We start from the raw sequence: 12,717 nt of genomic DNA, 5'->3' as shown, positions 1-12,717 counted from the left end.
GACGGAAGGAGGGCGCTCTAGCCTCCCTCTCGCTTTCTCCGCAGGGAAGGTTAGGGAGGGGGAGGGCGGAAGGAGGGCGCTCTAGGCACCCTCTCGCTTTCTCCGCGGGGAGAGGGAATGGGCGGGGCCGCGGAGCCGGCGCGTACGAGGTGGGGCGAGCGCCGCCAGTGGAGGGGAAGGAAAGAAGGCGGGAGGGGGCTTCCAGGGGCACCTGTGTCGCTTGTGTCGCCTGGCCCCAGTGCCTGTGCGCGGGAGAGGGGAGACAGGGAAGGATGGGAGGCTGCCGCCCCCCCGACCTCTGCCACGCGTGGAGGCTGCACCCCCACCCCCCATCCCTCAGCACAGACATGGACCTGTTGGAGCGGGTCCACAGGAGGGGCACATCTGTGCTATGAGGACAGGCTGAGAGAGATAGGGTTGATGATTAATGGCACCAAGCTGAGTGATGCAGTTGTGACACTAGAAGGACGGGATATCATCCAGAGGGACCTGGACAGGCTGCTGAAGTGGCGCTGTGAGAACCTCATGAGGTTCAACAAAGCCAAGTGCAAGGCCCTACACCTGGGTTGGGGCAAATTCCTGATTTCAGTACGCGATGAGGGATGATGTGCTTGAGAGCAGCCCTGCAGAGAAGGACTTGGGATACTGTTTGATGAGAAGCTGGACATGAGCCGGCAATGTGTGCTCGCAGCCCAGAAGGCCAACCATATCCTGGGCTGCATCAAAAGAAGCATGGCTAGCAGGTCGGGGGTGGTGATTCTGCCCCTCTATTCCTCTCTTGTGAGCCCTCATTTGGAGTACTGTGCCCAGTTCTGGAATCCTTAACGTAAGAAGGATATGGAGCTGTTGGAACAGGTCCAGAGGAGGGCTACAAAGATGATTGGAGGGCTGGAGCACCTCCCATATGAGGACGGGCTGAGACAGTTGGGCTTGTTCAGCCTGGAGAAAAGAAGGCTCCAAGGAGATCTTATAGTGACCTTCCAGTACCTGAAAGGGGCTACAGGAAAGCTGGGGAGGGACTGTTTACAAAGGCTTGTGGTGATAGGATGAGAGGGAACAGGTCTAAACTGGAGAGGGGCAGATTTAGGCTAGACATAAGGAAGAATTTCTTCACCATGAGAGTGGTGAGGCACTGGCACATGTTGCCCAGGGAAGTTGTGTCTGCCCCATCCCTGGAGGTATTCAAGGCCAGGCTGGATGGGGCCTTGGGCAGCCTGATCTATTGGGATGTCCCTGCCCATGGCAGGGCAGGGGTGTTGGAACTAGATGATCTTTAAGGTCCCTTCCAACCCAAACTATTCTGTGATTCTATGTTTCTGTGTTCAGCCTGGAGGAGAGAAGGCAACCTTATGGCAGCCTTTTCATACTTAACGTGATCCCTCTGCAAGAAAGATGGGGAGAAACTTTTTAGCAGAACCTGTAGCACTAGGACAAGGGGCAATGTTTTTTAACTAAAAGAAGCTTAAGCTAGGTATTAGGAAGAAATTTTTCACACTAAGCATGGTGAAACACTGAAATGGATTGCCCAGAGAGGTGGTAGATGCTCCATCCCTGGAAACATTCCAGGTCAGGTTGGATGAGGCTCTGAGCAATGTGATGTAGTTGAAGATGTCTCTGCTCACTGCAGGGGGGTTGGGCCGCATGACATGTAAGGGTTCCTTCTAACCCAAACCATTCTATGATCCTATAGGGCCAAGCAGAGTAATTTTGTGCGTCCCTCTCCTTGTGCTGATCACCAGTTCCTAGCAAAATGTTTGCTTCCAGTGTTCTCTTTTTGCTTTTCCTCCCCTATTTACTACTTCTTTGACAAGTGACTTCCTAAACCATCTGGAGATCTTTCTTTTTCTTGTGTTTCCTTAAGCTGCTGGGAAATCACTGTTCTTGCTGAAATCCCAGCAAGCTTCATTTTGGTTCCTGTAAGCAAGGTGACAGGGTTTAAGAATTTTGAAGGGGTGCATATTCAAGACTTATTTAATTTCTGTTAAATTAATTTCTCCCTCACTGTCTTCTTCTGGAAGTGACCCTGAAAATGTCTTGGAGGAACTTTGTAGGTCCCTTCCAACTGAAGTAGTCTATTCTATTCCAGTTCTAGGGTGAGAAGTACTAATGGTGGATCTAAACTGCACAGTAACTATCAAAGATATATGAAATGTTAATGTTGGCAACTACAGTACCTGATCTGTGAAGGAAGAGCCTGAAACAAGAGGTAGGCTCCAAATCTAAAAATCTATGCTATTAAAAAAAAATGACATATTAAAATTAAATGGCAGGTAAAAGTTAATTGCCAATGGTATTTTTCTCCTGAGTTAAATACTTTTGATCATTGCGGTCTTCCTTTTGTCTGTATTGACAAGGAAATAATAGTTTATGAGAAGGTTGACTTGAGCTGGCAATGTGCACTTGCACCCAGAAAGCCAGCTGTATCCTGGGCTGCATCATAAGAAGTGTGACCAGCAGATCGAGGGGAGTTGATTCTGCTCTTCTGCCCTAGTGAGACCTCACCTGGAGGTCTGCGTCCAGTTCTGGAGTCCTCAGCACAGGAAAGACAAGGACCTGTTAGAGCGAGTCCAGAGAAGGGCCACAAAGAGTACCAAAGGGCTGGAGCACCTCCCATATGAGAACAGGCTGAGAGAGCTGGGGTTGTTCAGAAGAGAAGGCTCCAGGGAGACCTTCTAGTGGCCTTCCTGTACTTAAAGGGGGTCTATAGAAAAGCTAGGAAGGGGCTCTTTATGAGTGATAGGATGAAAGAGGGGAGATTTAGATTATATATTAGGAAGAATTTTTTTCCTGTGAGAGTGGTGAGGCAGTGGAACAGATCGCCCTAAGAAGCTGTGGATGCCCCATCCTGGATATGTTCAAGACCAGGTTGGATGAAGCTTTGAGTGACCTGACCTAGTGGAAGGTGACCCTGCCCAAGGCAGAGGGTGTTGGAACTAGATCTATAAGGTCCCTTCCAACCCAAACCATTCCATGATTGTATGATTGTTATATTCTTGAACTTGTCTCCTGAAAATCCAGGCCTTATTTATCTTACTTTAGTGTAGTAAGAGGAGGAGTTACAGTGTTAATTCGCTAGCTGCTGCTTCCTACCAGTGCTTGAAGAACCACACTGCTTTGATTTATACTGAGTGCCATTAGATGACGTGCTGTTGGATGTTGTTTTGGATGAATTTCATACTCAAGTAAGGAAAGATGTTCTTCACCCTGGAATTTTTACTTTGTAGTGAGCCGCGTTGTGATTGTTCAAAGGTTGTTAGAGTGATTAGCCTCCACATCTGCCTGAATGTAATGTGAATATAGTTATGGGTGAAATACGTGTAACGCCATCCTCTTCAGGTGGAGCGGAGAAATGGTGGCAAAATCTGTGCTTGTGTGAAAGCTAGATGAATTAGAAGACTAGCAGGGACAACATCAAGAGCAGTTGATGCAAACAGCAGATTATAGCAACAAGAAGGGTTATGAAAAATTTTTATTAGGGTAGTAATTATCAGAATTTTTAGGGGATGTTCTCATAATCTTTTTTTTAATAGTTCTGGATCCGTTATCATTCATGCTCGTTAAGGTGGTGTAGATATTTTAGCATCTATTTGATTATTTCCCCCCAATCATATGATTTACTTAGTTTTAATTCTCCAGGCTTCTTATAAAGAGCCAAGTTTTCAAGTGAGGAAGTTTCTGTATCTGAATAGCCATTTTTTGTGTGTGTTAGTACTATGATTGGAACACTGTGAAGTACCGTGTTGCAGCTGTTTGAGGCTTCATCCCCAAAATATGCATTAACTATCATTTTTCTGTCTTCAGGATATAGCATTCATGGGTACTCCTGTTTCCCTCTTGCAAAGAATGATTTATTTCGCAGTTTAGACAGGGAAGCCAGAAACTGACAAGTTGGCTATGCCTTAGGTCTCTCTCCAGGGTTGCTGTTCTGCTAATTGATGTCATAACATCAGGTGTTTCTCTAAATCTGAAACTAAAAACAGATAAAATGCTGTTTTCTAGAATAGAATCAACTCTTACTCTGCTGGTAGTCCAGAGATACTAAATGATTCTTTTTCTGATTTTAGTCTCACAGTAATTAGTTAGAGAGGGAGAGCGGGTCCGCATGTGAAGAAAGGACTAAAGGCTCTTGGACAGTGATATACTGTGGTATACATATAGACATTTTCGTTCAGTTTTTCTTTCCTGGTCTCTTGTTCTTTTATCTGTAGGATGTTGTAAGACTTCTGGTGAAATCTTTGACAGACTGTTTTGGAGAAGTGAAAACTGCTGAAAAATTGAGTGAATGGTATAGCGTTTTGATTTTAATAGGTACTTGAAGCTATAGTCACTATTTTTAAAGGTAAAGTTACTGAGTGGAGAGTGTGACCGTTCTGGCTAATGCAGCAATGAACATTCTTTGAGATAACTTCTCAAAACACCTGTGAAATTATTAACTACTTTAATTTAGGAAGAATCCAGGGTGAGATTCATCTTGCCTAACTTGTGGTTCTAGAAGTTAGCTGACTTTTCCTGTCACCGTAGGGGAATAGGTTGGATGAACTGATGTATTTAGAATCATTGGCATCTCCACAGAATAATGTATCAAAATGGTACCTCTTTTTGCACTGACTGCTGAGTGGGTTTAGGTGCTTAGACTACCTATCACTGTATAAGCTGGGAGAGGCGATTCCTGCTCCCAGAATCCCAAAGGATCATTTTTGTTGTCTGTTTCTGAAGGTGATTTCAACTTTTGATTCTCTGTATACTGAGGCTGTGTTCTTCCCTGGCATGAATTTGAATTAATCAGATCTATGTCTTTGCCATTTTAGATTTCCAACTCAAGATCAGTGTGCTTGTGCTGATGAAGTACATCCTAGTAACTGGTGGTGTCATCTCAGGCATTGGCAAAGGGATCATTGCAAGCAGCATTGGCACCATACTGAAATCATGTGGTCTACGTGTCACTGCAATCAAAATTGATCCTTACATAAACATAGATGCTGGAACCTTTTCACCATATGAACATGGTATGAAGGGTAGTGCTGTTTCCTTTTGCATAAATATTTGCATTCCCAGTAATGTGGTTTTGGTTGGGTTTTTGTGTTTGTTTTTATACGTTTAATTTTTTTTTAAATGATAATATAGTAGTTGTTAGTAATTTTATAATCTATTTTTCTATTTTGCAATGCAAATTTGTCCTTACATTGTATTCTCAAGGGCATTGTCTGCTCTAAGTAAAGAGAGGAGAGGCCTGTTTGTTGAAGGTACTTTTATGAGTAGATGCTTCCTCTCTGTAAAATACCACTGTGTTGGGAAAATTCTAGCTATAGGCCTTGTTCAGTTAATATTATCTTCTGTTCAACTTGATAAAAAGAATTAAATTGGAATAGTACTATAAAAAGTATTTCAAACTTAAGTCTACACTTGTGAATGCAGTTATCTGGCTGACAGGTGTCAGTGGCTGTCTCGAGTCAGAAGCGTTTTAATTTGGCGATTTCCAGTTTTATTCTTCCAAGGCCTGCATATGATAAATGTTGGTTCTGTTCTGCATCTGTTGGCTTAAATGATAACTTAGTACAGAGGAGGCACTCAGTGCCTCACAGGATCGGCCATAACTCTTCTACTCTGTTATACACATTCTGGTGTTTTTGTTAAACTGTTCATTGGAGTGTTGTATCTTGATGGGACATGTATTTCTGTAGTCCACAATATACCTTCAGGGAGATTGCTTCTTTTTTCTTTTTTTCTTATACATTAGTCCTGTAACTTGTCCATACGTTGGGTCATGGGAAAATATTTAATGCTTTTTCTGAAGAGCTTTCCAGCCTTACCTCAAGAGCTAGCAACATTATTTCCTTCAGAATTTGACTAGATTCAGAATTAGAGACTTTCTAGAAGGCTAAGAAAATTCTGAACCTGAAGGATATTTTCATTAGACTTTTCAGGGTCAGAAATAACCCTTGCCATGAACATAGTGAACCAAATATACAAGATGAAACAATTGAATAAGAAATGGTGATCACGTTTGCGAAAGCGTTTATGTTCATCATAACTTTACTCCTGATCCAAGCCTTAATCATTAAAGTAGATCCAACCAAAAAGAATTTAGGGTGAAACATTTAGAACAGCATAATAATTTATGCTTATAAAAGCACAGGTTTTTTCTCGTATGTGTCAATTAATGTTTCATTTGTTGCTGATTTATGATCCCTGAAGATTGTTTTCCCCTGATAAAGGATTGTAGCATGCTGTTGAAATGCTGGTTAAATATTTTTAAGTCACATAACTATTTTGGCCATATAACCTAAATTTATTTGCAAAACTGTATATGACAGAGGGATAGACATTCAATGTAAATAGTGACTTGGATATTAAGTCACACAGAATGATGATGCAGATTGAGGCGTAGCATGTTCTTTATTGATATGTTGTTGTGATGTGTCATTTTATAAAACATTTCTTCAGTTTTAAGATAAGTTTGTGGTATTCCTGTTGTTCGTTTAATAATTTCTCATTATTTTAATACTCTCGTGTCTGTTTTCACTTTCTTTTTTTTTTTTTCAGGTGAAGTTTTTGTATTGAATGATGGTGGAGAAGTTGACTTAGATTTGGGAAATTATGAGAGATTTTTGGACATCAATCTCTATAAAGACAACAACATCACCACTGGAAAGATATATCAGCATGTCATTAATAAGGAGAGACATGGTGATTACCTGGGAAAAACCGTTCAAGGTGCTATTTTTAATTCTATGGGATACTAATCCATCCAGTCTTCACAAAAGAGTTGTAGAATGGTTTGGGTTGGAAGGGCCATGAAGATCATGTAGTCCAACCTCCCTGCAGTGAGCAGAGACATCTTCAACCAGATCAGGCTGCTCAGAGCCCTATCCAACCTGACCTTGAACGTTTCCATGGATGGGGCATCTACCACCCCTCTGGAGACATTCCTGGGCCAAGAGCCAGTGGGGATGGAGTTCAACATGGAGCTGGTGGGGCTGTGATTTGTGGAAAGTTTGGAGAACCCTGGAGCAGGGTTCGGGTGACACTAACAGCTGGCATCCAGAGGGACCTGAAGAAGCTGGATATGGGCTTGTGAAAACCTTATGTTTCAACAAGGCCAAGTGCAAGGTCCTGCGCCTGGGTCGGGGCAACCCCCAGTATTGATACAGGCTGAAGGGACTGGGAGAAGCCCTGTGGAGAGGGACCTGGGTGTCTTGGTGTTTGAGAAGCTGGACATGAGCTGGTTAATGTGCACTTCTAGACCAGGACGACCATCATCCTTCTCTCTTAATTGAGGAAATGGATTTGATGGGCAGACTGTTCAGTGGAAAAGGAATTTGTTGGATATTTGCATCCAAAGAGTAGTGGTCAACAGCTCAATGTCCAGTTGGAGATCTGTGGCAAGTGATGTAGTGATCAGCTAGAACAAGCTGTCCTTTCCTACATCACCTTATTCCTTTCTCCTTCTGAAGAGGTATGGGCATAATCCTATTATGTTGGGCTTCTGAATTTGAAGAAAGGAGGAGCGGAAAAAGGAGCTAGGAGTTGCCTTTTCACTTTCTGCTCATTTTCCCCCTTTCCCATCCAAAAGGTGTTATATGGGCCTAACGTAAGATATGCTTGCTTTCTTTGGTTTTGTCTTGCAGTTGTTCCACACATCACTGATGCAGTTCAGGAATGGGTAATGAATCAGGCAAAAGTTCCGGTGGATGATGACAGAAAAGAGCCACAAATTTGTGTAATTGAGGCAAGTATGGAACCTTTTAGGATATATATCTGCAATGAAGATAAAGAACTAGCTTGCTTTCCCTTCGCTACTTACTCTAAGAAGGTCAGACAGGTTTTATGGAGAGCAGCAATGCAAATACATGTCTTGCATTCTTTGATTTGTTCTGAGAGTTGTAGGTGTGGTCTTATCCCTGCAGATTCTTTTTGCTTCACTAAATCCCTAGAATATTGCTGAAACTGAGTTACTTAAGAGTTTATCAGTTTGTAAAATTAAAGTAGCCAGTTACTGTAATGTGAAGTATCTATTCCAAGATACAGTCATTTGACCAAAGTTTTATATGCTTAATAGTATTGAGGATACTTGTGAAATACCTGAAATCTTGTATAATGAGTAGGAGAGCCAATAACTGTCTAGCTTTCCATGTGGCTTCAAATGTCTGTCTTCTTGCTCATGGTCATGTTTGCAGGAATATATTTAAACACTGTATAACTTAGTTTCCTGCTTTCTGGTGTTATTTTTGAGATCTTTGGAGGCAAAGTGGAAATAATGAGTTTAACCCATCCTGAGTAGGGCACTGAGACAACTGGAGGAAAGGCAGTCAGTAGTTGCTAGCGTTACTATTACAGTGGAAAATACAGTAAAAGACTTTACCTGAGAAGTTGACGGAAGAATATGTCATAGATTTAATGCCAGAAACGAACACTGTAATCAGTAGTGTGATAAAATTTGTGACCAAGGCCACAGAATTGCTCATTATTTCTTAAGCAAAAGAACCTGCTTTGATCAAAGTATACTTTGTGGTATAGCTATAGATCTTTTTTTTATGATGTGCACAGTAAGAGTCAAACATTCAATTTAAAACAAATGTAAAACCAGGAAATAATGGAAGTTGCACAAGAATGTTAATAAGTGATGGACTTGACAGTCCTTTAACTTCAAGCTGAATTTTCTGTTTCCTCCATGTGAAGTTTTTTTTTTTTGTTGTTGTAGCTCCGGCCTGATAAAAATATTTCTTAAGTAAATATTTTTTCTTAAAGTAACTGTAATGTCTTTCCATGGTAAAATCCTGAAAGGTTTAGGCTGAATATGTTGTGTCATGTGCAAATGTAGTTGACAGAAGTTTTTCTGGTTCTGAGTGAACACAAATATGCAATTCTTTCAAAAACCACTTGGTGGCACAGCAAGATCATGCTGAAATACAACTACTTCACGAGACTTGGGTGCTAAGCACCCCTTTATTCGGTGCATAGACTACTACAGTTCTTTGTGTCTTTGAAAGGTGTCTAATTTCTGTTACATAAATATAAATGAGTTTTAACATTGACTTAGTCTTCTATTTTGTTATGGTAATAACTGTTTCAAATTCTCTATATAAAGCAAAATATTATTTCATGTTGTCCATATGGCATCTATTGGTATCATAAAGGTATGACAATATTGCTAAATGTCTATATCTTGTTGGATACAACTGTTCATTAATCTGACAGACAGGAAAATAAAATCTTCCTGTACCAAAATCTTCAAATAGACTTTACTGTTGGTTACTTGTTCACCACTTGGAAGGTGGTGAAATTGATGTGAAAACGTGTGGTATTCAGTAGCACCACACATCTTCCCATGGGAGGCTTTTGTGTTTGGTTTAAAGTGAATATAGCAGAACTGGAAAATTGTTTTATGTTTTCCATAGAAAAAAAAAGTGCAGAATAGATGAGGACTCTTTGGAGAGTATGCCTGCAAATTTCAATTGTATGTTGTTTTGAGATAAGATTTTCAGAGAACTTGTTGAATATGTAAGAGGTAGTTTTTTATTCCTTTTTTTTTTTTTCCTGCCACTCTGATATATTCAAGCTTTCTTTTTCAGCTGGGTGGAACCATTGGAGATATTGAAGGAATGCCATTTGTTGAAGCATTTAGACAGTTTCAGTTCAAAGCAAAAAGAGAGAACTTCTGTAATATCCATGTTAGTCTAGTACCACAGGTAAGTTATCAAAATTAATAAAATAGGTTTTACTCTTTAATGGGCTTTATATTTGTTTACTTCTCTTGTTAACCCTTTCATGCTGAATGGTTTCAGAGGCAGGGATAGGAAACCCAGCTGCAATGAGGTAAATAAAGGCCTTGATAATTACTTTATTGTTGTGAGAATCTGTTTTAATGTTCTAAGTTACCAAAAAAAGCTATTATTGACACTGATTTATCTAGAAGGCTAAATATAGTTGCACTGAAAGGTGCTAGTACATGATGAACCTAGTAACAAAGGCATTCAGGCTCTTCAAGGTATCATTTACAATTCTGTTTGTTAGAGCTAACAGCATATGGAGACAAAGGTATAAATGGATCAGGAGCCCCAACTGATGTAGCATCGAGTGGCCCTGACCTGCAGCATGCTGGGCAGACCATATTCGTAGGAGAGATTCTCCCTTTTGGTCATTTGAGCTAATAGATAATTTACTGACAAGTTAAAAACTGTCATTTTTGCTGTCAGAAAGATTGTGGTCAGGAAAGCTTCTTGCTGCATTCCTAGATGAAGGCGAGGTCATGCAGGTGATATACTTGTGAGTGCTGAGGTGGAGGTGCCTGCAGGCTCCTCTGGTACAATGAGCTGGCTGAGTGTGTCCTGCAGCCAAGGGCTTTATCCCACAGGCCAATGCTTCCTCAGGTGAACTCTGATGTGGATCATCGACTCCTTGATGTATAATAGTTTTCTAGTCAGGACTGCTACATCTTTTTTGTACAAGGCTAAAAGTGGTTTTCCATTCAAACTCTAGATTTTACTTCAGAAATATTTTTTCTTATTATTTTAAGAGCTAAGTATTCACTAGGAAGATTTTGGTAAACAAAAATAGGTAATGATAATATGATTGCATCTTGTACGGATTAAAAGAGAATTATTAACCATTGCAGCTATGGATTGGAAGATTGATCAGCAATTGATATGATTTATTCTGTGTATTTGAGAACAGGTTTATTTACTCTCTGATTATATCCAAGGACAATCACTGAAGGATTTGTGCTATGTTCGGCATTCTCCATTTATTAGTTTTGCTATATTCTCCTATCTGAGTCAATAATATTGAAACTTTTTCTCTGAAAGAAAAAACAAAATCAGCCTGACCTGAATTAGGGCCATGTGATTTCTTCACAGAATTTTTTTATATAAGTAATAATAGTGGTACCAATTCTGTTTCTGGCCTATTGTGGCTCTGTTTGGATGTGTTTACTTGCTGCAAGCGTTATAACTTGCAATGACTTTTCCGTTTTAAACAGTAACTGCTCTTTAGTAGATGTTAGTTGCTAGTTTAGTTTTCAAAATATGCCTTTCCAGCCTAACGCCACTGGTGAGCAGAAGACAAAACCAACACAGAATAGTGTTCGAGCGCTGCGAGGCCTAGGCTTGTCTCCAGATTTGGTGAGTCAATAAATACAGATTTTTATTTATAGATCATCTAGAAGTGTCCTTGTATAAGCTGTGTTCAAAGAATAAGCCTTAGTCTCCTGTGAGAGACAAGAATTTTATAAGAAATGCAAATTTATGCTGCACTATTTCACTAGAACTACAGGAAATCTAATTACTCAAATTCACTCTAAGTTGACTTAATCCAACTAACTCATTGCAACTTGGGATCGTAGATATGTTCTTCTGAAGGGATCTTTGCAGAAAAATCATTCTGCACTGCTAATAATAATCAAAAATCTCAGTTCACTTTGTGGGAAGGCCTAGAATGCTTCTGGCTTGTAACTTTCTCTCACAAATTTCTTTTTATGCATGATAAAGCAGAGTGTACCTACCTTTGAAGAACAGCCTTTGAAAATGTTCCTGTTTGGAAATATAAACGTGGGTGAATCTTCAAAGTAAGGTTTCTCCATTTCTTTCGTAGAATTGTGGAAAAGTTTGGGTTGGAAGGGACCTTTAAAGAGTGTTAGTCCAATCCCCCTACAGTGAGCAGGGACATCTTTAAATAAATCAAATTGCTCAGAGCCTCGTCCAAGCTGGCCTGGAATATTTTCAGGGATGGAGCATCTACAGCCCTCTGGGCAACCTCTCCCAGTGTTTCAGCACCCTCATTGTAAAAAATGTCTTCCTTATATCTAGTCTAAATCTAACCTCTTTTAGTTTAAAACCATCACCCCTTGTCCTATCACAACAGGCCCTACTAAAAGATTTGCCACCATCTTTCTTGTAGGCTCCTTTTAAGTAAGAAAGGCAGCAGTAAGATCTCCCTGGAGCCTTTTCTTCTCCAAGCTGAACAACCCAAACTCTGTCAGCCTGTCCTCATAGCAGAGGTATTCCATCCCTCTCATAATTTTTGTGCCCCTCATCTGGACCCATTCCAACAGGTCCATGTCTTTTTTGTGCTGAGGGCTCCAGAGCTGGACGTTCCAGGTAGGGTCTCAGCAAAGCAGAGGGGCAGAATCACCTTCCTTGACCTGCTGGTCACGCTCCTTTTGATGCAGCCCAGGATCGGTTTGGCCTTCTGGATTGCAAGTCCACATTGCCAGCTTGTTTCCAGCCTTTCAACCACCTGTACCCCCAACTCCTCAGCAGGGCTGCTTTCTATCAATTCTTGCACCACATGCTTTAGTGAACCTAAAGACTGCAAGTTTCACCTCATGCCAATGGGCAAATGGTGACACATACTCAGCTCTTTCCATTGTTTCCCCCTAGCGCTGTAGTACTGAGAACGCGTTTATTCCCTGGATGCAGTGTTTGCATCCTGACACTTCTTGGGAGCAGAGAGGAGACATAAGCAGATTGCAGCTCCCTGTTGTGACACCTTATGATGGTGGATGAGAAGATCAACGTGAGCCAGCAATGTGCGCTTACAGTGTAGAAAGCCAACCTTATCCTGGGCTGCGTCAGAGGAAGTGTGGCCAGCCAGTCAAGGGAAGTGACTCTCCCCCTCTATTCTAGTCTCTTGAGAACTCACTTGGATACCGCATCCAGCTCTGGAGCCCTTGGCACAGGAAGGACAAAGATCTGTTAGAATGAGTCCAGAGGAGGGCTG

The 12,717-nt window shown here is 41.2% G+C and overlaps 1 protein-coding gene and 1 long non-coding RNA gene across 2 annotated transcripts in view; both read left to right on the top strand.

The window, feature by feature from the left end:
* Positions 1–90: 90 nt before the first annotated feature.
* On the top strand, positions 91–4,842 carry LOC128851512 (uncharacterized). Its single transcript, XR_008448880.1, has 3 exons — positions 91–149; positions 2,087–2,206; positions 4,809–4,842. It is a non-coding gene; the product is annotated as an uncharacterized LOC128851512 (long non-coding RNA).
* CTPS2 (CTP synthase 2) overlaps positions 4,841–12,717 on the top strand; it is a 71,566-nt gene continuing 63,689 nt past the window's right edge. The window contains exons 1-5 of the mRNA XM_009565563.2: positions 4,841–5,006; positions 6,544–6,714; positions 7,629–7,729; positions 9,573–9,689; positions 11,037–11,120. Of these exons, the coding sequence (XP_009563858.2) occupies positions 4,841–5,006; positions 6,544–6,714; positions 7,629–7,729; positions 9,573–9,689; positions 11,037–11,120 (639 nt within the window). The remainder of the gene's footprint in view (positions 5,007–6,543; positions 6,715–7,628; positions 7,730–9,572; positions 9,690–11,036; positions 11,121–12,717) is intronic.

This window comes from Cuculus canorus, chromosome 1 (assembly GCF_017976375.1).
Source record: "Cuculus canorus isolate bCucCan1 chromosome 1, bCucCan1.pri, whole genome shotgun sequence".
NCBI classification, from domain to species: Eukaryota; Metazoa; Chordata; class Aves; order Cuculiformes; family Cuculidae; genus Cuculus; species Cuculus canorus.
Note: the sequence above shows the minus strand (reverse complement) of the source record. Positions and strands in the feature narration are given on the sequence as shown.